A 24,332-nucleotide genomic window follows, 5' to 3' on the forward strand; every position below is an offset into this window, starting at 1 on the left:
AACCTTGTTTTTCAACCCTGACAAACTTATGGTTACTTTTTGGCCTTCGTCTCCTCGATTGTTAAAGTTGTATGTTATTTATTTTTATGCTCAATGCGTGTGCGAGCACAGTAGGATAAAGTGTGTATATAACATTATATATATAATAATATATAAAAATTTCTTAAAAATTTAAGAGAAAACAGATGCATATATAGAGTCTAGGCAGAAGATAAATAAAAAATAAAATTAAAATTAAAAGAAAAATCTAAGTTTAACTAAAAATTGTAAGTTCTTAAATACAATTATACCTAACTGCACCCATATAACAGTGACAAATGTACTTTATCATAGGATTGGGCATCGGGCCGGGTACCCATCGAGTATCCCATACATGATCGACTCGGGCCTGAGCACAGGCTCGAACCCAAAAAAAATGTATCGAATTGGCCTGGGTTGGTTTGACATGACTCAATTCAGCTCCATATGTTATTTTTAATATTATTTTTATTAATTCATATATATAATTATATATATTTTGTTATGATTAATTGTACTTATGTATTATTTCATATATATATATATATTTTTTATTTTAACGGGGTTGGGCTGGGCTCAGGTTTTGGGTGTCATACCGAGCTCAGGCCAGATTTACAACCCATGTGACTTGGTTTGTTATATTAAATTTGACAAGTGAAGCTATTTTTGTTAATAAAATGTTACAAAGTATGGTATGTGTGACTTAGTTTGTTATATTAAATTTGATAAATAAAACTATTTTTCTTATTAAAATGTTACAAGTATAAATTGTCGATACAAAGATATGCAAGTGGCTCTTAGATGACCTAGTACGTCGTTAATTAACATCAATTGTAAGGGAAAAAAAAAACAGCCGTTTTAAAATCTAAACTATTGGAAATAAAAAACACAATAACATATTGGGGCATAAACTTATTATGTGAAAACCAAAATTGTTTATTAAACTAAAAGAGCTTGGAGTATTGAGACTGGTCAGAAAGTCAGGGATGTAAAGTTTAAACGTTAGGTAGACTGTTCATTAAATAGTAGCCACCACCGGACAATTACTTAGGCTGGCAGATATTTAGTTTTCAACTGAGCCCACCACCTGACCATCGGTTCCTAAAACAACTGCTGACCGGACCACCAAGGCATGGGGTGCGGGTCCAAGCAAGCTGCCAAGGCGTGGGTTTTGAGTCCATGCCTGCACACACACACACACTCTCTCTCTCTCTTGGATGGCCCATATTAACTTGTGGATTTCGAGCCCATGCATATTTATAACATCAAAATTTTGATAGTAGAAATATCATTTGCTTTATAAAAATGATTGGACATGATTTATATTAAATTAGTTTTTATAAACACATTAGAATTCATATCTTGTTTAAAACACTTTTTTGCATGAATTTAAAGGTGCCTAGATTTTATCCCTTACCCAAATGGTCTGGTAACTACCAATCAATTATATATATATATATGAGAGAGAGAGAGAGAGATGTTACAAAAAGGGTCTCCATGTTGATAAATATGCAAATCAATAGCCAATTGCTTACACAATACACAGGCTCACAGCACACAAGATGGTTAAACACTGAAAATTCCATGTGTAAAAGGAAGACGGCATGGGCAGCTACAATGCAATAGGCACTTGTGTTTAATGGGATGCTCTTGGATTTCATGGGCTTAGCCTGCATCATTTGTTATCGTGGTCTTCGGCTTAAGCAGGGTTTGTAACTTATTGATGTTCACAAAACGTTTATCTTTGTTATGTTGTTGTACTTGGTCTAAATATCAGTTCAAAACTTAAAAAGTGTTGCATTATATGATATGTCTATGTGGGTAGAATGAAAATATGTCATGGGAGACGCATATGAAGTTTGCCTCTGCTGCATGTGTTGTCATATTGGTGCTTAAAATGCTACATGTGCATGCAGTAGCCCTTGATCTTCCTGCTCAACTTTGCCATACTGAAGCTGATGTGGAAGATTCTGTTGATACACAGGAAATTCTGGGTTAATATAATGATATATTAACCAGCGCAGATGTTGAATTTTGGAACACTTGAGAAAGTATCTATTATTAGCTTAAAAGACATGAAGTATCAAGGGAGCGTGACCAAGATTGGTTCTCATACTGGATGACGGTATCAGCATTTGCACCCATAGCAGCCGAACCAGCTTTTGGGCGAGAAAGAAATGGGAGTAAAACTTTGAGAAATGGTGAAAGAATATTTCCGTTTCTTTTTCTTCAGGTCACCGAGAAAGAATGAAACATACTTCATTTCTTATTCAGAAGATCATGTCAGAGGTAGAAACGCTGAGCAGTGGACAACAATCTTCCAACTGATACGGTCTCTGTTAAGCCATTGACAATGACAGAACGGAATGGAGATACCATATGCAACAGAAAGCTTAAAAGAACTCCAAGTCCCAAGTTCAAAAGCTCCCAAATTTTGCCTTACTCGAACCTGGAACAACATGGTGGATGATGCAACCATCAAACTGTTGATTGATTATCCAACTGCAATCCTCTTATAGAAAAGTCCGGAGAATTTGGCTCTTAGAGCCTGTGCCCATAACAGAATAATCCCAGAATATAAAATCTGTGAGTCACTAGAATTATTGACAATATTATTCCACATCAAAATTTCAGCTAACCAGATGGTACTTGGATATTAATGAGCAATTGCAGCTTCAACCAGCAGATATGCCAAGCGAGCTCAACACATCTTCGAATTCAAAATCACGGGTTTCCCTATTAAAGCGTTCAACTAACTTGTACCTTGTATCATTCATATAAAAAGAGTGGGTTGTCTCCAAAAGCCACCGTGCTTCTGAGTCACTTAGCTTGCTAGTGAATACAATGTCCCCGCGAACAAGAACCACACCTTTTGTCTCTGCGAATTCCTTATAGTAAGTTACAGTAAAATAAGGAGCAGCCTGTGTCCCTCTTGCCTTGTAGTCTTCAAGCCCAGTGAAAAGTATGTGTGGCATTTTAGCTGCAACAAGGTAACACATCCATGATGGTATGCAACAGCAGTAAAGTGCCTTTTTTTCCACCAAAAAACTATTGACACATCATATGATCAGCAGACAAGACAATGCATACATAATTTTGCATGCATCAAGAATAACATCATATATCCAGAAAAAAAAAAAAAAAAAAACAAAGAAAGACACACTTGCCATTGTACAAGCACGTATTTGTTTTCTGAATTTTACATGAACATACACATCCATTTCTGTTTTCTTGGAAAGTAATACTAAATGGGTTCTGCATCCACTTTTGTGATGAGGCAGAAAAATGTTTGGGTTACCTATCCCTGCATCACTTCTCCTTGTACAGAAGTCATACTGTAAATTCCATAAAATTTGTCAAGTCCCCATCTGTGCACCCACATTCATGTGATGTAGGCCCAGCATTACTAGTAATCATGCCCAACCCAGTGTCACCGTTGAATACGATGGGCAGCCCAGGATGGCACAAGTACAGCCTCAGCTTGATAATGAGTGTGCAGGACCAGGACTTTGTTGAGCCCTCTTCAGGCTAACCACTCCAATTTCCATTCTAACAACCGTGACTCCTCAGGCTCGACTACATTTACAAATTGATCATAGAAGGATCTTCATATACACTTCAAGATACTAGTGCATATACCTGCAATTGCACAACCGCTCACAAACTGTCTAGGAATCCCAAAAATTTGTTTCTATCTCCATATCATATTATGTAAGTTTAACAGTATAGACAGGAAGGACCAATTTTGGATTAATCATGCCATTATGCACTAGAATGCAATGGTAGCAATTACTGTCATGGAATAAAGTAATGGCCATAAACAACACACTATAGTTATGCAAGCCGCTAAAAGGATTAAGCATATTTAATTTTTTTAACATAACAAAATTTCTTAACATAACAATGAAAAATGAAGATATTAAATTTGAGGAAAATTTGACATCATACCTTGGCTAAATATTGTTGTATAGCCACTCCCCCTTGGTAAAGGAATTACAAAGTGCTGACTGCAAACACAGAAGACAAGAGGCAGAAGCTATATAAAAAAGCCCAAAAAGAAAACAGCTCATGATAAGATATAACAGTAAGTTTGACACTCACCAAGTGATAGCCCGTTGGTCCAGTAAATGATATAGTTTTTGGTCCACAGAAGCACTTACATGACCTCTTCCCAAGTGGTACTACCAAAATATCATAACAGACAAGAATTTTACATAAGGTTGGAGAAGAACCTTTCACAAACTAAGTCAACATAACGAATGAAAGCAACAACAACATCAAGCGAAAGAAAAGGCAATTTTATCTAAACATGTGGAATCTCCAACAGAGTACGACGGCAGAAAACAAATATTTCTGCTGAAATAAGAATCTTCTAACTGCAAAGTTCTTTCTAGCTAAAAGCACTGATGCAAATACTGTTTTACTTCCAGATGATTCTCATGCAATAGTCTCTAAATGAATATACTACTGTCAAATGTATGGGGCATGTCATGGCAGTTAGGCAGGTGATCGATGGATCAATCTCCATGGGCACCAAACCCTTGCATAAGCCAAAGCAAGTCCCTACCATCGAGGCAGAGCAAAGGAGCAGCACGATTTTAAGCACCTAGTTAGAGAAGATTTTTAACTAAGCTTGTAGTGTGTAAAATAACAAAAAATAAATAGACTAAACAGCAGTGAACAAGAAACAAAACTGAACTTTATTGCTAAATTATAAATAAAGAATCAATGGTTTAATTTAAACAACTTGTTCATGCCTTTCTAAGGCAGCATGTCTTTGCTGCTTCTCAAGCAAAAGCATAACAATAGAACATGTGGAAAAATCCACTATATATAGTCAGAACCTGGCTAAGCATCCATTATACTAATAAAATTTACATCTTAAGATGCAACTAACGTGTCAAGAGAATTGTTTAGACATCCAATTTAATAAATTATAACAAAAGTAATTGTCTTCTGAAAAATTAAAAGAACAACGGTATAATCTAAATCAGTAGCTGGGTTGCATTGCTTTGCAGATCTGGCAGAAACCTGCCTAACCCAGATGAGCACACACACCCCAACAAGAAAGAAAGAAGACTAATTCATGTTGGAAATATGTCCAATCATTTTGCATGCACATGACTAATTAAATAAGCATAACATTGTAACAGCAGTAATACACCACTTAACGGCACAAGTTTGGAAAGCAATAGCACATCGAACACCAGCTTCTCAAACAAAGGCCTAAAAATTTTATCATCAAGTTCAGCATAATAGAGCAGACCAAGTACATTCAAATCAAATTGCAAAAAAGAATTTGGACACCCTCTCACACATATGCACACAATCTTGATGATGGACCACAATACAAAATAAACCAATGGATTCCTTTGTTTTCCAACTTGTTTTTGAGAACCAACAGCACATTATGGAGAAAGGGCAAAATGGAAGAAAGTTCAAAGAGAACGTGATGAAGGGTGTCTTACATCATCCCATATCTTGACCAGCTCTTCAGCACTGTACTGGCTGACCCTCTGGGTGTCAATGATGGAGTCCAATGGCTTGAATTGAAGAGGCGTGAAGCCAGTGGCAAATCTTGAACCTCTTGGCAGACCAAGAGAAACCCACCTCTTGAAATCATTCAGGTCAGATGAAGGTGACTGCCGTGGTGGACAAATTTTCTTGAGCTTCAAGAGCGTCCTACAAACTCGGTGCATGGTGAAGCTCAAGGAGAGAGACAGACCTTGACAGTGTATCTGCACAGAAAGCAACAGTTACACAGGACAAAGATGTAATATCTTGATCTTATCATATGATATATATTGAAATAATGGTAAATATGGTATGTAAGATGCCTTCTCAGGCTAGCAGATGACTGTGGAAAATAATGGCTGGTAGTCTCATGGCCAGTAAACAAGACCCTGGTTGCCATAGTTACAGAAAAGACAAGCTGCTTTGGATTCTATAAATCAGTGTCCTAGTTTAAGGAACTGACTCAAACTGCGACCAACATGGTTTTAGCATACCATGTTATGCATAAATTAAAATTTTCAAAACTAATCTTCCTTTTGTAAAAGTACAATTCGAGGGTCAATTTATATGAAATAGGCAGGTGCTAAATCCATCCAGGTGGCCTACTTTCATTGAAGTGACTTGTGACTCCAATTGTTTGGGCAGGGATGAACAGAGGAAACAATGACAGGGTACAAAACAAAAGGGTTCGGATTCAGGGGAAAAGGGAACAAGGTAGTCCAAATTTGGCCTGCAGTATTTTCCAGAAAGAATAGAGGATAGTGAACAAAAAAGAGATGAAAATGCAAGACAAGCACTGAACAGACTGAAACAAGAAAACTACCTTTCTTCAAATCCCCAACAAAAGGAATACCAACAGAAGTCAACAGGAGAAGGGTGCAGATGATAATGATAGACAATGAGGTAGACGTGAGTGACTTGCAGATGAAGAAGTACCACCAATCCTTCCTTCACAATGACCTACTACATCAAGAAGCAGAGAGAGAATGGGGACCAAAATCTTGGAGCCAGAGGTCCCTCCCTGAGGTGAAAAAGTCGGATCCCTCCAGGTCCCACTTTTGGAACTGGATTTTCAGACACCAATAACTTGGATATGTTTATCCAGTGTTCGAGCATAGCCTGCTGGTAGACCCAAAATCACGGATATTTCACCTGAAATAAAAAAAAAATGTTTAGAATCTAACGATAAAATAGTAGAATATTCAGTGACACAATCCAAACAAAAAAGAAGAGAATTAAATGCTCATTCCTAGACGTAGGAAACAAACCAGCTTAGCTACTCAACAACTAATGAAAATCAGGAAGCCCAAACACGTAGTTCAAACACAAGCACAGTCTAGAAAGCATCTCTGGCCTCCTAACTATGATGGCTCTTATGGAAGAAAAGAAGAATTATGCAGCTGATAGGTTTAGAACTCGATTATTTACAGTGAAGGAAGATAGTCACAAAATCATGAATCCCCTTGCTTCCTATTCATGAGTTTCCATCTCTACTTGCTCTCTTTAGGTTGATCAGTTAGATCAAGGACTGTAACTCCTATTGCATGAGGCTACATGAAAAAAAGGAACAACTTAACCAATCTGATTGGTCATACTGCTCCGGTTATTGGTTTGGGTGGGTGCAAAGCATGTCTTGAAGAAATGCAAATTTTTTTTATACTGCTACACTACCAACTTGCAAATTGGGTTGTATATATTATATAAGAGATTGTTTGCTTCAAACAGTTCAAAGACATTTTCCTTTTCCCAGTATAATTCTCTACCTTTTGGACAGATCCAAATTACGTGAACCCTGTCAGATTGAAATTAGAAACAACCAGTTTGACTGATGTCCAGCCTGTTGAAGCCTGCCTTTTTCTTTTGAGGCCATATAGGTGAACTTTCCACATCTCAACTGTCCCTCATTTGGATCAGAACTCCAGGTAATTAGGAAAAATATTAGTAACTATCATCTGGGCAGAGAGGACTGTGGGTTATGCCCAACAAAAAAACTTTCTGGCGAGAGCGGAACTGCCCCAGAGATGGCTCTGAGAGATCATAGCATCAGGGATTTCTGAGAGTCATGTCCAACAAAAAAAATCCAAAGAGAGGGGAGACAGGAGAGAGGGAAAAGGAGGAAGAGGTTACCGAATGGTGGGTTTCTGGGTTTACTGGCAGCTGTCTGATCCTTCAGCGGACGTGAGCTCTCTCTCTATATATCCAAAAATGAGCTGTTTGTTCCTACAATTTGTTTCTATTCCTTATATATATAGAGAGGGAGTTAAATAACTTCTTTAAGATTTTTGCTTGTGACCCAACCCATAAGAAATTAAGAATAAATGAAAAAGACAATGTTGTTAAACGCAACAAAGAAAAGCGAGGTATAAAACTCAAGGGATTGAAGTATAAGCTTCAGGATCATAGAGTGAAATATATAAAATATACATAAAAATAAAAAATATATAATATACATAAGAATAATGAAAATTTTGAAAAAAACAACTAAAATAACAAGTATATATAAGTAACAACAATACAAGAAACAAATTTAAATTGTTTGTGCTAATCATCTATCAGAAACACAATCGTGCAATTAAGAAAGTTGAGATGGGGAAATTTTGCCACTCAACTTGACAGCTGATATTCATTAGCAGATAGGCCTTAAACCTTCAACAATGTTCAACGAGATAAGAGATTAATACTCCAATTGCGTTTTACTCTTTTGCTGTTCCAAATATAATGTTCATCCTAATCTCCCATGTTGAGGGGTTTGAGGTTCCTTGTACCATGAAGCCATTGCTCCAAATTCCCGGTATCTATGTATTACTAAATGATCAATCTGAGATCATCTGAAAAAGATGACAGCCATTAAAATATTTTGATAACAATAATAGAAAACAAACCACGAATGCAAAATGTACACGAAATGTGATCAATATCATTTGCAAATACCAAATGTGATCTTATTGACTAATGGACCACGACCGTTCATGGGGCACAACTCCACAAATACAACACATAATCTTATGAAGCACAATTCCGCCAAATCAGAGATTCAGAGACGGCGGTGATTAGGATGATAAGAAAGATAAGAAGAATTGACATGCATATGAAAATTACTAGCCCTTCCTCGGCGTCTTTATCTGGCAGCAAGCGTTTATGTTCACTCATATATCCACGAAAATTATGAAAAGCTGTGACTTGCATTTGAGGAAGAAAGGTTCTAAGTGGCCCCGTTTGTCTAGATAATGGGTAACCCACGATACAGCGAGCAACATAAAAATGATCACGGCTTTCTTCTGCCGTGAACGGCAAGCTGCATTCAGAGCATGCTTAAAAGAAGAAGAAGAAGAAGAAGAATAGATCACACAATCTTCCGTTGCGCACCATTATGCAACATTTTGCACCATTGCACAAGATATACTATTAGAGACAACATTTTCATCATTAGGCCAGAATGCGGTTGAAGGAGGGGAATCAGATGCTACATAATTCAAAGACTAAACCAGCCCAAATTCACTTGACATGAAAGCGAATTGAAAGCTTAAATAAGATGGGACCTTGTCGACAGTAAAAACGCGAGCGAACTGCTCGCCGGCGATCCACTGGTAGACGGACCTCGCGCTGGTACTCATTGCAAGTGGTGACCTGAACGGCATTGCCACTGCTTCTCAACTCATTGTCATTGAACCGCCTGAGATTTGATAAAGAAAAAGATACGAGGGAGAAATAAAATCAGAAGCAGTGGCGAAGCAAATAAATGGATCTCTGATTGAGGAGAAACATAAAGATGCCATTGCCAATTGCCATACCTGCAGAGAAGGAGGATCTAGAGAGAGGGCTTACGGATTTCGACTTTTAGGTTTTGGTAAGCGCGCCCCTGCTAGGCACGCCTCATGGAAGGTTACGCTTCAGGTGCTTCGCCATAACGCTTGGATGCGTTCAGGGTGGACTCCGCTTCTCATCTGCCTCCACATACAAGGTTCATATTTTATTTTTTAAGTATGGATGTCAATAAATCTGATTTTAGATCAATATATGACCGAACTACTTAAAAAAATCAGTTATGAAAAAAATTGATATGAAATTAAGAAATCAGATCGATTTTGGATTTCAATAAATATTAACCAATATCTTACATAGACTTAAATAAATATCTTACATAGGGATGTTAATAAGTATGACTTAGATCATCTGACCAAACTGCATAAAAATTTGGATATGAAAAAAAATGACATTTAATTAAGAATTCAGATTAGATTTATGAAAAATAACATCCAATCAGATTTAGAATTAAGTAAATATTACCATATTCAAATTGGATATAGTTTTAAATAAATATTTATATACTCAGTGTCTATAATATAACATGGTTTGGGTTCAATTTTTAAAAACCAGGTTCAGATTCGAACATTAATATAGAAATCAATTCAGATCAAATTCATATTACGAATTCAAATTTTGTTTTCGGATATGGTTTAGTATTTTTTTCATCTAAATGCGAATATGAATTGGAATCCAAATATGTAGAACTCCGTAAAAGCAAATATGGTAAAATGAGTTTTCACAAAACTCATTCAAACGCCCCTAAATCCCTAACGCCGTACGAAAGCACTTAAATAATTTTTGAGTGAGCTTCTTTTTTGGCAGTTGCCGAACAAAATCCAGCTTGAAATTGAGAACTCGAATTTTGTAAAAACCATACAATGTAAAAGTTATCATTTTTTTTTCAGTTTTTTGTTCTAAAAAATGCATTAGAAACAAAAGTTTCAAACATTGAGGATATTCCATAATGAATAAAAATTAGATTTAAAAAACCACTTAACTTTTGAACAGATAACAAAATGTTACTGATTTTTTTAACTATAAAGGATCAACTTTTAAAAAACTTCAAAAAGCAATTTACATGCAAAATATAAAACTTAGATATAAAACTTAGAGTGCCCCTTAGCCAAAAATTTTTTGGCTCTGCCACTAAGGGCAAAGTACTCCTACTGATCATGATTGTGACCCCCTTACCAACCAACTCAGGTGGAAAGTGTTCTTATTTATTGGAAGCACTAAGGACCAACTTGCATGCTCACCATTTAAGATTCAGATGCTACCCTCTTGCCTCTTGGCGAGGTCACATGCTCTTGGTTAGTTGGCCGATCTTCAAACTGTTTTAATGGCGGCTTAGCGACCTTAATCGTCAATTTCCCGGTGATTTTCTTTTTGTTGACATCACGATGAGAATTCACATCCTATCTTAGTTATGAACAGGGGTGGAACCATAAATTTTTCATGACGAATTAAAGTTTATAAATTTTGATTAGGATCAAAATATCATTTTTCAAAACTTTTATACAGACTAAGTGGAATTTTTAAAAATTTATATGTAATTTAAAAAAAAAATTGAGGTGGGTTCAAGGTCCATGCGGGCCCTACCTTGGCTCTGCCCTTGGTGGTGAATGATTTCGTTAGGATCACCTATTGGTGGGTGGCGGCAGTGGCGGTGGCAGGTGGCGGCAGACTGCGGCCGCTTGTCTGATGGTTCCCTTCGGGCTAGGGCACTCACCTGAAGGTTACTTTAGGTTAGGGGCAGAGGCGCCTGAAGGTTACTTTAGATATGGTAGTTAAACCGAATTCCAATACAAAAAAATACATTATATTATTTTTTTATGTAATCATTGGTTGGGGTGGGGCCATGGACTAGGCGCCCCCCCCCTTCCCTTCGCCCTTGGTTAGGGGCTTCATGCTCATATGTTCTTGAACAGGTTCCTGCCGTCACTGAAATGCCATTATATCAAAATCAAGGCCTTCGTGTACATGAATGAAAGGTTGTTATCTTCAGGGAGCATGAATTTGTATAGTAAATTTTGACTAGTTCAATTCAGAGCAGTGGCGAGCGCGAGCTATAATTTTTTGGCTATGGGTACTTTTATACAAATTTTTATTTTTGAAGGGGCGCAACATATGTAAATAAGTAAATAATTATAAGAAATCTATGTAAAAATAAATAAAAAATTTGTTACTGGCATGGGCAACTGCCCCCCGCCAGCCTATATGTAGCTACGCTGGTGCTGCAGAGGTAGGTGTGGGTGTTGTGTCGGCAACTGTTATACAGACCAACAAACAAAAAATGCTTACTTTTATATTGATACTTCCGGGTAATTTTTTCTTTTACATATTAATGTCTTTTAAAATTTTAAACTTTTGCCATACTTGTGATAATATGATGAGTCCACTCTATCCATGCTTATTTGTGTATGGGAAATAAAAAATAACTTGGCATTGATGTCTAGATCAAAATCTTATGCCACGATCAACATGAAACCCTTCATAACATTTGATATAGATATTGAATATTGGATATGTGGATCAAATTTCATGGTACAGTCGATTTGAACCTTTCACTTTCAGCATTTTTCATATCTGATATAGACATATAGGTGACCATAAGCTGCGAAGAGACTGAAGCCTTCTTCCCCGTTCTAGGGTTCCAGGGTTGATTTAGGATTTGGGTGGACCAGTAATAGACCTGTTAACTAATGTGTCATACTACTACCATTTGAAGTTTAGAGGAGTAGCGGTCACATTAATAGAAATGACGACCATTGATCAGACTCTAGCTGACCAATTATGCTGCACTCCTATAGGCATACCTGATATAGATATTCAAGTTTTGTTATTCATTTAATATATATATATATATGTGTGTGTGTGCGTAGAGATAGAGAGAGAGAGAGAAATATGCCATCTTCAAGTCTTCAAAATGGAAAGTCAAGAGAATGGTGGTCTATAATGTTACGTGCCCTCTGCAATATTTTCAAACATTTGAACCTCTCCTTAGTTGAATCTTCCTTTTATTTCACTTTTTTGACTTCTTTAATTTGTGAAGAAAGAAGAAAAAAGGTCTCTCTCCTCTTTCTCAGTTGCCCAGTAGCCAAAATCACATGCTATGTCTTGTGTAACTTTTCTAAGGGACCACGTTGTTTTCATCATTGGTAAACAAAAGTGATTCCCCAAAAGAATGTTGATGTTGAAAAACTACAGTGAGAAAATGTGGCCGGATTTTCCTATGAAAATGACACGACCTATGGAAAATGAGTTCTCATTGAATTGGGTTCTTACATGTTTCCTCGATCCAGTGTTTGTGCAAACCCGTACAAAATTTTATTTTATTGTAAATAAATTGTCTATTGTGGTAAAAATATTCAAATAACAAAGAAGCAGGTATACCCCTCTTACCTTTTGTACATTTGAGCAAATTGGGATTAGATGGTAGGTGAGAGCGATGCCAACGAATTGGATTCGGATCAGATATATCCTTAATCATATCTGCTTTTTCGAATATTTACATATTCGGATTCAAATTCGAATAAAGAAAATTCATATCCGAAATCCGATTTTACAATTTGAATTCGGTTTTATATTTATAGCCGAATTCGAATCCGAATTTTGATCCGGATTTTGCCTATTTCAAAATTTAATAGCATTAGATACAAGATATTTGTCTAAAAATGAATTCGATCCGAATCCGATCGGATATTTATTTATATCCGAATCCGGATTTCGATCGGATGTCATTTACTAAATCCTAATCCGATCCGATTTCTTAACCGGATATTAATTTTTTTTTCATATCTGATTTTTTCAGATCGGTTCGGTTGGATATCTGATTCAAATCGGATATATTGACATCGCTAAATTGAAGCTACATTTCCTTCCTTCTGCCCTCAAGATCCAGGGCTAATTCAGGACTTAAGTAATCATATAATACACCTTTCAACTTTGAGTGTATCGCATTATTTGCAAATCAGATAAATAACACCAATGAGAATCAAATTGAAAGTGCATAGTTTGAAGGCCAACAAACTATGTTATACCCTTCTCGATGACAAGCATGGATTAGATTGGTCTTTAGAAAGTCAAATCAAACTCTTAAAGATATATATAACTTTGTTCTAATGCTATGTTCGTTTATATGTCTATGCTTCTTTTGAGCTTTTCATTGTAAGGGTAATTTGGTAATTGAGGAAAACATATATTTTTAGAGAATTTAAGGTTAAGCATAAACCTACCAATTTATGTCAAATAAAATAATAATTAGAACATTCAACTCTTAGGGCCTGTTTGATGGGCGGGTGAAATTTAACGCGGTAATTTTATCATGGTAAATTTTTCTAGAAAAATTTAGTGGATGAAATTTCACCCTCTTCCAAAACGAGGCCCTGTTTGATTGTCGGGTGAAATTTAACGTGGTAAATTTAACCCTGTTTGATGAACATGAAAAATTTAACGTGGTAAATTTAACCCTGTTTGATGCACAGGAAAAATTTAACCTGCAAAATGATGCACCACCAAACGAGAAAGATCATCACCTCATGGAACCACCACCAAGCCAAAACCAACAAACAAAAAATGGACTGCAGAACCCATATATTTCTTCATGAATCATGCCAAAACAAATCACCATACAACCAGTTCATTAAAGAGACGACCATTCACATGATATATGTAACAAAAAGCAAATTGGCAATACATGAAAGCAGACGCCTCCTTTAGCCACTTCATTTTCAGGTCGGCAATACATAAAAGTAAATGCCTCTAGCCACTTCATTGAGAATAAAAGTAAGTGAATGTGCAGCTGTTCACTCTCAGTTCAGTGGCCACAAACATGAGCTACCAGGAAGCTGCTCTGCTGAGACTGTGGGGTTACTGCACTCCAAGCCTTTGCAGAAGCAGAGATGATCTATACTTCTATTTGGCTTTTCTAGTACATACTTTGTATTCTTGATCGCTTTTTCGATGTTGAAATCATCCAAATCTAATATTTCTCATGATTGATAATCATTGGAGGTTGTTGGTGTGAACGCCAGTGACTCAGAAAACTGTAAGTTACTGTTCAGAATACCTAGGCCAGGCTCTTCATTGAAGGCAATAAAAAAAAAAAACAAAAAAAAAAAAAAAAAAAAAAAAAATCATTGAGCAAACCTGAGGCAGATCTCATAATTTCTATAAATTAAGAAGATGCAACGATACATAACTGTAACATGATATTTTCAGAAACTAGTATGAAGCAAAAAAAAAAAAAAACTATCTGACAAACTGAGGCAGATCTCATAATTTCTATAAATTAAGAAGATGCAACGATCCCAGTTGTCCACCGTTGTGGCATTTCCCAGTAGACAGGAAGAAAGGGAAAAAAAATGGTACGCTTGCATAAAAATGAATAATGCACTCAACTGGGAGAAACAATACGTCAAAAATAATGAAGAAAGGGTTGTTGCAGAAACGAGGAAATAATGAATAATGCACTCAACTTGGGAATGTAAAACTGCTTCTAAGATGCAACGATACATAAAATCAGAACTGATCTAATATGCAGAGATTAAACGAATGGATTGAGCAAGGAAAACGTAATCCCAATAATGAGCAAGGAAAACGTAAATGAACAATGACCGCTGCACATAATCCCGAATACCCTACTAAGAAAATCAAAACGCAAATCCCCAACTCCAAAGAGGAGAAAAATCAGACAACGAGAGCGAGAGAAACAGGGAGACAACTAAAGCAAGAGAGACGGGGAGACAACGAGGAGCAAGAGAAGAGAGACAGGGAAAAAAAATTTGGGCGTTCCTTGGGCGGAACGACGATGTGGTGTTGACGAACCTCCAAATATATCGCAAGAGAGAAAGGGAGAAAACGAGAGCAAAAGAGACAGAGAAAAAAAATTTGGGCGTTTCTTGAGCAGAGGGAGACAACGAAATCTTACTTGGCGGTGACTGTGGGTTGGCGAAACGGTGGAGGAGCGGAGCAGTGACGGCGGAGCGGCGATGTTGCCAGCGGAGATGGCGGAGGAGCAACGATGAGAGGGGCGACGCCTCTGGTGCGACGGTGAGAAGGCAAGAATGCGAGGGAGAAGAAGCTGCGAAGGGAGGACGTTTGTGAAAGCATTGTCGAGCGGGTGAAATTTCACCCGCTCGAAAGTCCGAGCTGCGAGCTCGGACTTTTGAGCGGGTGAAATTTCACCCGCTCCTTTTTACATTAAACGGGTGAAAAATCACCCTGTTTGATGGTTGTTTTGTCGGGCGGGTGAACAAATTTTTACCGCTCCATCGACTTTTTCTCGCCCATCAAACGGGGCCTTAGCCTCCTTTAACCTAAACATCTTATGTCAACTATGCACCACGTGCCTCATTAACTAAAGTTTATTGGCTAGATGACAAGATTTTTATAAATTGTTTGATAAGAAAAACATTAAATTTTCTGAATATATGTAAACAAAATTTATGATCCAAGGAACATTGTGTTTGTTAGAGAAAACATTATATGGTTATAAAATGTTGTTTAGCAAATGCTATACTTAATATCACATTTTCTAAAACAAAAAATCTATTGTCTTTCAAATACTTGCCAGAACATGTGTTCCAATAACACAATGACATATGCATCAAGCGCCTTACCAGTATAAAAGTTGTCAATTCTTTCTCTCTCTTATTTCAAAGCCGAAGTATTCCAGTAGTATTGAGCCCCATGAAAGTATAAAAGGGCAGTTTAGAGATAGAAAGAGAGAGAGAGAGTCACTTGTGAATCAAACTTACAAACTAAGCACCCCATATCTTAGAATAGACTGTCTCAAACTCACTTGAGACCTAATATACGAGGCAAACAAAGACAATCTTATGGTCTACTTGGCATTAGGAACACAATGTGAGTGTTACATAAATCTGTCCTTAAATTAGGGTACCGTTCTAATGTCAAGAGACCATTTAAATTTTTTAAATGTACTTTAAAAAAAATTGCCATAATAACATAAATATCAACTGAAAGATAAATTTGTAGAATATTTTATAGGAGCTTTCGTTTTCATTGAATTTTTTAAGGACCTTATGGCATAATTATTTCCACTATAAAAACAATTCATGCTATTATTAAAAGATGAGTCACAATAGTCACTAAATAAAGGTTAAAGATCTAGTTGAAGTAATTATTACACGTCTCTATTTCGATTCTCAGGATATTCATTTATCCTTTATGATGGTGGGACACCATACTTAAGTCGGGATGTACCGTTGTCATTACTTTATCAATGCCAACACAACCCAAAACCATGGAGATAAAGTAGAATTTAAGTTACTTTTAATAGCCGTGGAATTTAAGTGTGTTTTGAGAGATCCTCTGTATTTTAAATTTATGTTGAAAGCCATTGATTTAAATTCGACCTTAAATCCATGAATTTACGATCTTAAGCCTCTCAGATCACCGCGGATCTCTCAGATGTGCAGTGAAACAAATGCACCTTATAATAATGACACATCGCAGATCTTTTCATAAACTTTGTTGCTACTATTTATATACTCGTTTTATATTAATTAATTTAAGCAGATCCACTTTTTCTTTTAGCATGTCTCTTATGTTTTGTTTAAAAAATAAGAAGTTTTAATTTCAACGATAAAAAAAAAGTTTTGTTGGAATTCGTTTGGTTGCAGCATATTTATTTCTTAAGACAGAAAACTGGATTTCCACCGATTTCGATTATAAAATGGAAGAATCCAAGGTTATTTTGCATAATCAATGCTTAATGATCAGAACCGTTCATCACCAAAATCAACGGTCCAAATTTAATAATGAGAAGTATTTCAGTTTATATTCTCGTTAACTGAGAACAAAGTCTCTTCACTCACTCTGCTATATAAGGGAACTACGTCTCATCCCACACGGGCACATACTCTTCTCTGTCTCTCGGAGTGTCAGAGGGAGGAAGTGGGAGAGAGAGAGCTATCAAGAAGAAGAAGAAGAAGAAGAAGAAGAGGGAGACAAAGAAGAAGAAGAGGAAGAAATTAGGGTTTCAAAGGAGCCGGATTCGGATAATGGAGCTGTGGTGGCTGCTGCTGGTTCTGGGCGTCTCCTTCGCGCTCTGCCGCTTCCTGCTCATGCTCATTCCGCCCAACGTCCCCTCCATCTACGTCGACGCCTCCGATGGTGATCCGCTTCCTCCCTGCAGCTCCATTGCCCTAATTTTTCTTTCTCTGCCCCTGCTTTGCTTGTTCATTCTCTGTTAGAGGTTTTCGTTTGGTTGCTAATTCTTGTTTCTTGACGGCAGTGTTGGATGACGGGAATCATCCCATGGAGGACACTTTCATTTACGTGAGTTTTCTGCCTTCATGATTGAGGTTTTGGGTTTCGGTCTGGTAATGTGATTTTGAGGGTTCTTTTTTGCCAGTGGCGGATTCTTATACCTTTTCTAGATGAGTGAAGGATAAGTGTGCGTGATTCTTAGTTGGTGTTATTATGGCTCTGGTGCCAGTTAGTCGTGGAGTGTGTGCTTCTTCGGTTAAGTGCAGCACCTTGGAGTCGGTAAATGCATGCTTTTTTAGAAGATTTTGTTTTTCCCTTTTTTGCACAATGTAGGTTGCTTGTTGTGATTTTTTTTTTTTTGGTGTGAGGAGGATGCGTTTGAGGCTAGTTTATATGCATTTCGAAGAAGTCAATATATTGTTTATATGCTGTAATCGTCGTGGCGAAGTTGTTGAATGCTTGAGATTTGGGTATAATTTGATGCATGCAACGTTTTTGGGGTTGGTGTGGGTTCTTGATGGAAAAGTTTGTTCTTTGTGTTCTGTCACTATTTTCATTTTCCTAGTAGAATTTGCATGTGATTATGAAACTAATCCTATCATGTTATTTATATTTCCCTAACTATTTATGGCGGGGATCTCAAAGTTTATGTTGGTTGGCCGGCAAAACGAATTATGTTATAGCGTTGATCAGGTCACTTGACCTTATAGGCAAAACATGAAAAGTTCGGTCTAAATGATCCAAGTTACATCTGTTTTCTTATCCAACTTCTTGCTGCATATTCTCAATCTTATGTGTTTGCCTCGTGCTTCAAGAGTAGTGACCGGGATTCTAGGCGAGTTATCATTTTGGAGCACTTTAAGTTCATTATTTTTTTTTTTTTTTGTATTAGGAGGAAGAGATGGAGGTGTTTGAACCATTATGGTTTTTTGATATAATATATTACACTTCTGATCTGGCCCCTTAATTTTCATGCAGATCCCAAGCAAAGGGAAGGCTGCTCAGGCAGACAAAGTTCAATGCTATGAACCTGCAACAATGAAGTATCTGGGATATTTCCCTGCACTGACGGCTGAGGAGGTTTCGCATTTCTTATGGAAGTTTATGGATTTGTTGACTCAATTTTTGATTTTGGATGTCTCTGCTTGTATTGTCCGGTCAAAATATTTGCATTTGTGATTTTTAGGCAGCAACATATATATATATATATATATATATAAAATATTATATATATATATACATATATATAAGTGGTGGTACTGGTAGTTTTAAGTCATTGATTCCTAGTGGATGCCTCTGAATCAGTTGCAGATGCCTCCTTCCATTTTATTCTGAGGACAGAGATTAAATTGAATCTCAGAATTTTCAGGGCTCAAGTGGAATCAGGGGAGGTGAAATGGAAGGTTTGCAGTGGTTCTACAAATTGTTGAGCTCTAGTTTCCTCTTATATATGTATAGTTAGTAAGACTGAGATGGTGGAAAAAAAAAAAGAAATTACAGCAACTGCAAGTCACATTCTCACACATGATTGTTTCCATTAACTCACGTTTGAGTATGAAATTTGAAAGCACTTTCTGACCAATTTTGCCTGTCTTTTGTGACAACTCAGTTTCCATGATTGAGCTCTTTTTCCCAATATTGAAAATGAGATTTAGTCCAACTTATGTGTGAAAATAAAAGCTCAGCTTATTGTTGCTTGTTTCTGTGGAAGTTTACCTCTGGTTCAGCTGGTTAGTTTAACCCGTATTTGGCTTTGGCTAGGTGAAAGAGCATGTCGACCAGGCAAGGAAGGCACAGAAGGTGTGGGCAAAAAGCAGCTTCAAGCAAAGGCGCCTGTTTCTACGAATTCTTCTTAAATACATTATTGAACATCAAGAGCTTATATGCGAGTAAGAACTAGACCTTTTAACACCCAGAAGCTCATAATGTTGATTTGTAATTGGTAACCTGTGAAGTTTTTCTCATTTTCTTCATATCTTGTGAAAAAAAAAGGTATTTTATCATGTCTGGGTAACCTGTTTTCTCTGGCTCCAGTATTAGGGTACAGGTTATCGTCCTAATTATGAGATGCAAATTTGTCTTTGAAGAGTAATAGTTCATCTACATGTTTAATCCTCTATAACATTGCCTTTTATGCCACATTGACAGGTTCTTTTGTAATAGCACCATATTTATGCCTGTTTGTGTTTTATACTGAACAGAACCTCTTCTCGGGACACTGGAAAGACTATGGTTGATGCCTCTTTGGGAGAAATAATGACAACATGCGAGAAGATAACTTGGCTTCTGGCTGAGGGTGAGCGGTGGCTAAAGCCTGAATATAGGTTTGTATTTGGAAACTGTATTTACTTTTTCCAGTTGTTACTTCACAACCTTTCTTGAGATTAGGTCTGCATATTGTGGTTGCCATCCCAGTTTAATCTTTTTGCCATCAGACTCATCTTAATAATTGAATATATCATCTATTTTTTTTCCTTGAAATTTGTGAAAACACAAAAGAATTTAAAGTCCTTCTGAGAACAAGTGTTTTCAGTATGTTCCCTGATATGTTACTGGGATGCCATAACTTCCCTTGTGTCTCATTGTATGCCCTCATGAAAAATACACTGTAATGTCCTGTTTGTTGTCATCAACACATATGACCTAGCACATGAATATACAAATATTGATTCAAAAGCAACTCTTCCGGAGCAGTACACGACTCAGGTGTACATAAACACGACCATGCAGGGAATCCAGAAACGAAAGAAAAAAAGTCGCCATTACTTGATAACGATTGGATCCTGTTGGGGAATATTAAGGTCATTTCATATTTGGAGAAAATCATGTTTAGCTTGTGAAGTTGACTGTATAGTGCAATTGTTTCTGACTGGAAGATGTTGCACAAAAAGTTTATGTTGATACAAAGAAGTGATGTATTTAGCATATATTTTTCAACCCATCCGATTTTGGCGTCCTTATTGGGTGTTTTGTAAGTTCATGGTGTTAGGAAAACCAAGAGCAAAAGCTGCTTTCTGTTTTAAATTCCCAATATATATATATATATATATATATATATGTATATATATGTATATATATATATATGTATATATATGTATATATATATATATATATGTATATATATATATATATATATATACACACACACACATATGTATATATTCCTTGCTTGCAATCATATCGACCTCCGCATGCGTTAGCTTTAATTCTTGTGATCTAGTGACAGGAAAAAATCCTGACATTTTTCTGCTGTTTTATAACATTGTTGACTTTGAGTTTTCCCCATCCAGATCTTCTGGGAGATCAATGCTTCATAAGGTATCAAGAGTGGAATTCCATCCCCTTGGTGTTGTTGGTGCAATTGTTTCTTGGAACTACCCATTTCACAACATCTTCAATCCCATGCTAGCTGCAGTATTTGCTGGGAACGGCATTGTGATAAAGGTATGTACAAAGGAATTTTATGTTTTGAGAGTATGCCTGTCTGTTTGTCATAACTGATGGAACATTCGTCTTCGAGGAACTAATGAGGGAAGACCTTGGTCAAAATTTCCCATTAGTGTGCGTTCTCACGGCTTCTCCTTCTTTGGATCTCTCAATCTTGATCTCAATGTTGGTTGAGCCATCATCTGGTTATGACTACCTACCTGTAAATGAAGGTGTCAGAGCATGCTAGCTGGTCGGGATGTTTCTATCTCCGTATTATTCAGGCAGCCCTAACTGCTGTAGGGGCACCCGAGCATCTGGTGCACGTGATAACAGGGTATGCATGAGATCTTTTCCACTATTTTCGAAGGGCAGTAATTTAGGTTCAAATATTTTTTTTTTCTTTTCCAGGTTTTCTGAAACTGGGGAAGCACTTGTATCATCTGTTGACAAGGTCATTTTTGTTGGATCACCAGGTGTGGGAAAGATGGTATGCCTTGCTGGACTCTTCTGATCATCTGTTCAAGTTCCCTAAGAGAAAATATATCACATCCATTTGTAGCTAGACATGGTTTTGTTTTGATTTTTTTGTTTTTAAATCCAAACCTTTTCTCTAGCAGTTTAGTTTCTCCTGCTGCCTTTGTTTATCATTACATGACAAACGATAATCTGCTCTTGCGGCAGATTATGAAGAATGCTGCAAACAATTTAACACCAGTTACACTTGAGCTTGGTGGGAAGGATGCATTCATAGTATGTGATGATGTAGATGTGCCTCATGTAAGTAGTTCCTATCCATGAATAGATTTAAGAGTAAATTATACATTGTTTCAAACTTGTCTGTCTTCATGGTTTGAATGAAATAACGGTTTTTAACTCAAGAATTTGTCTAATCCATTATGATTTATCAATTAGGTTGCACAAATTGCAGTTAGGGCTGCACTTCAATCAAGTGGGCAGAACTGTGCTGGTGCAGAGAGATTCTATGTTCATGAGAATGTTTATTCTGATTTTGTTGCTCAAGTTGCCAAGATCGTCAAATCTGTTCGAGTTGTAAGTATATTTACCTTTACTGTTGTGTTATAGTATAGAATGCTTCATGTTTTCACGTGCTCTTTGCACAGAATTTCTAGAAATTCTTGATAATCCTATTGTGACAGCAGCCTAAATGCTCCAAGATATGCTGCACCAATACTGAGATAATCAGTGAAAAAGCAATTCAGGACTTTATGTGCAATTTATTATAAAATTGTGGTTTCTGGATTTGATGTCAAAAAACTGGGAAAATCATAAGTTATCAGTGTCCTAGAAATATGCCATTCTCAGATGCTCACACCACAATTCGATTCGATGGGCTATTTGTTACAAATGTTTTCCCAATTATCGGATTATATGAACATGAATGAATAAAATGGCTATATTTCGGAGCACAATAACATTGGTTTGAGGGAAAGGACATCAGCATTTTGTCCAGTGCCTCTTGTAGAACTTTCTAGTTGCTTGGATGGCTATATATATATATATATATATATATATATAATGTTTGACATAAGTAATCCTTGATAGTTTTGAGTCAAAAGAAAATATTTGCTCCCACTAATGGCTAGAATCACCTACAAACAACGTCTTCATATATTTTGATCACCCATCATGAAACTCAGTTTCTATGTACAGTAGATCACTCAGCATTTTTCCAAGTTCTTGACAACCACTTGTGGATGAGAGCATTAATAAGTCCTTAAAACTCAGTGGTGTTAAATATGCTTTCATACTAAACGTTTACCTGATAGCTTATCTATGTGTTTAATGATATTATTTTTGCTGGCATAAAAGTTGCTCACCCTTTTGCAGGGTCCACCGCTAACCGGTAGGCATGACATGGGTGCCATATGCATGCCTGAACATACTGATAGGCTCCAAAGCCTCGTCAAGGATGCCTTAGACAAGGGGGCTGAGATTGTTGTGAGAGGAAACTTCGGCAACCTGGGGGAGGAGGTGGTTGGCCAGTTCTTTCCACCTACCGTCATGATCAATGTTAACGATACCATGAAGCTAATGCAAGAAGAGGTGCACAATGATTTTGGTATTAATCTTGTAGTTTTTAAATGCCATGCTGTAAAAGCAGTGATTTTGAGCTGTTCCCATGCTGCAGACATTTGGGCCTATTATTCCGGTTGTGAAATTCAGCTCTGATGAGGAAGTTATAACAATGGCAAACGATTCAAACTTCGGACTTGGATGTGCCGTCTTCTCGGGAAGCCAACGCAGAGCGAGAGCGATTGGTTCTCAACTACACTGTGGTGTTGCTGCAATCAATGACTTTGCATCTAATTATATGTGTCAGGTATTTCTCATAAAAACTTAACTTACGCACCTATTATTCAAGTTTCAACCCAAAACAAGTCCTCAATAATCAACGTGTTCTTCCTGGTTGATTTCTTGCTAGTTCATGCAAGTGTAAATTTTGAAAAAATGGTTGCAGTTTCGAGTGAATGAAGATGGTAAACTAAGATTTTTCATATGGTTCTTGAAATTTGAAAATTGTCATATTACCTTGGCACGTGATGCTTATATATTAGGCATTTGGCTGTTGCAGTCTCTCCCATTTGGAGGTGTGAAAGACAGTGGTTTTGGACGATTTGCTGGTGTGGAAGGGTTACGAGCATGCTGCCTTGTGAAATCCGTTGTTGAGGATAGGTTTTGGCCGTTCATCAAAACTGTCATACCAAAGCCATTGCAGGTATGCATATGAAAATAAAACAATCGATTTAGGTGCTATTTACCTCTAATTTGATGCGGACCGTGGTGCTTTTACGTTTTGTGCTAGTATCCTGTGGCCGAGAATGGCTTTGAATTTCAAGAGTCGCTTGTTGGAGCTCTCTATGGCTTGAGCATATGGGATCGCCTTCATGGGATAATCAACACTTTGAAGCTTCTTTCAGACCAAAATACTGCAGGGGCAGCGGGACGTGGTCATTAAGCCCGGAACTTATCAGATGAACCGACCAGCTCCATGGATAGTTATGTGCGGAAGATTCTTTTGAAGAAAAGAAATGGACGCTCATAGCTGGAAGAAATCCAAACGCATTCGTTTCCAGACCTGCAAAAGCTTCCTAAGTTTTGCCCTGTAATTTCAATCATGTGGAATTTTGTACTGAAGCTCTGTTTACTGATTTTTTCTAATGTAGATGACACACGCTTCCTGCCTGCTTATGCGGTGCTTCTTGATTTCAATCTCAATTTAGAATGTCTATAGTTTTCAAAAACAGCAAAAAAATGTATTGACTCATGTAGTTGTGACACATCGAAGGAAAAATCTTACCTGTTTCACT

At 37.1% G+C, this 24,332-nt stretch overlaps 2 protein-coding genes and 1 long non-coding RNA gene across 6 annotated transcripts; 1 reads left to right on the forward strand and 2 right to left on the reverse strand.

The window, feature by feature from the left end:
* Positions 1–2,280: 2,280 nt before the first annotated feature.
* On the reverse strand, positions 2,281–9,472 carry LOC116253933 (uncharacterized). 4 transcript variants are annotated; one of them, XM_031628932.2, is made up of 7 exons: positions 9,324–9,472; positions 9,072–9,205; positions 6,356–6,684; positions 5,487–5,756; positions 4,120–4,199; positions 3,967–4,025; positions 2,281–2,998 (listed from the first exon to the last, which is right to left on the reverse strand). In XM_031628932.2, exons 4-7 carry the CDS (start codon positions 5,715–5,717, stop codon positions 2,694–2,696), a joined length of 675 nt encoding a protein of 224 aa, XP_031484792.1. In that variant the 5' UTR covers positions 5,718–5,756; positions 6,356–6,684; positions 9,072–9,205; positions 9,324–9,472; the 3' UTR covers positions 2,281–2,693. The 4 variants fall into 4 exon arrangements, with proteins under 4 accessions (XP_031484792.1, XP_031484793.1, XP_049933674.1 ...); XM_031628933.2 differs by having other exon boundaries at positions 9,358–9,471; XM_031628934.2 differs by lacking the exon at positions 2,281–2,998 and adding an exon at positions 3,055–3,657 and having other exon boundaries at positions 9,324–9,471.
* A 4,445-nt stretch (positions 9,473–13,917) lies between these two features.
* On the reverse strand, positions 13,918–15,460 carry LOC126410092 (uncharacterized). The gene is made up of 2 exons (XR_007573485.1): positions 15,269–15,460; positions 13,918–14,419 (listed from the first exon to the last, which is right to left on the reverse strand). It is a non-coding gene; the product is annotated as an uncharacterized LOC126410092 (long non-coding RNA).
* Positions 15,461–17,208: 1,748 nt separating this feature from the next.
* Positions 17,209–24,330, forward strand: LOC116255316 (aldehyde dehydrogenase 22A1). The gene is made up of 14 exons (XM_031631113.2): positions 17,209–17,478; positions 17,600–17,643; positions 18,553–18,654; positions 19,336–19,463; positions 19,776–19,898; positions 20,865–21,018; positions 21,234–21,337; positions 21,412–21,490; positions 21,685–21,780; positions 21,916–22,053; positions 22,852–23,067; positions 23,153–23,344; positions 23,597–23,740; positions 23,828–24,330. Exons 1-14 carry the CDS (start codon positions 17,367–17,369, stop codon positions 23,978–23,980), a joined length of 1,785 nt encoding a protein of 594 aa, XP_031486973.1. The 5' UTR covers positions 17,209–17,366; the 3' UTR covers positions 23,981–24,330.
* Positions 24,331–24,332: the final 2 nt, after the last annotated feature.

This window comes from Nymphaea colorata, chromosome 5 (genome assembly GCF_008831285.2).
Source record: "Nymphaea colorata isolate Beijing-Zhang1983 chromosome 5, ASM883128v2, whole genome shotgun sequence".
Lineage (NCBI taxonomy): Eukaryota > Viridiplantae > Streptophyta > Magnoliopsida > Nymphaeales > Nymphaeaceae > Nymphaea > Nymphaea colorata.

Bases quoted from the DNA above. Each gene is read 5' to 3' on its own strand.
- LOC116255316 (XM_031631113.2), top strand. From the start codon at position 17,367: ATGGAGCTGTGGTGGCTGCTGCTGGTTCTGGGCGTCTCCTTCGCGCTC. The intron at 21,019-21,233 runs GTATGTACAAAG...CTGTAAATGAAG, and splicing joins GGAACGGCATTGTGATAAAG to GTGTCAGAGCATGCTAGCTG. The intron at 21,338-21,411 runs GTATGCATGAGA...TTTCTTTTCCAG, and splicing joins CTGGTGCACGTGATAACAGG to GTTTTCTGAAACTGGGGAAG.
- LOC116253933 (XM_031628932.2), bottom strand. From the start codon at position 5,717: ATGCACCGAGTTTGTAGGACGCTCTTGAAGCTCAAGAAAATTTGTCCA. The intron at 4,200-5,486 runs GTAAGACACCCT...ATATTTTGGTAG, and splicing joins TGGTCAAGATATGGGATGAT to TACCACTTGGGAAGAGGTCA. The intron at 2,999-3,966 runs GTATGATGTCAA...ACCTTGTTGCAG, and splicing joins TACAACAATATTTAGCCAAG to CTAAAATGCCACACATACTT.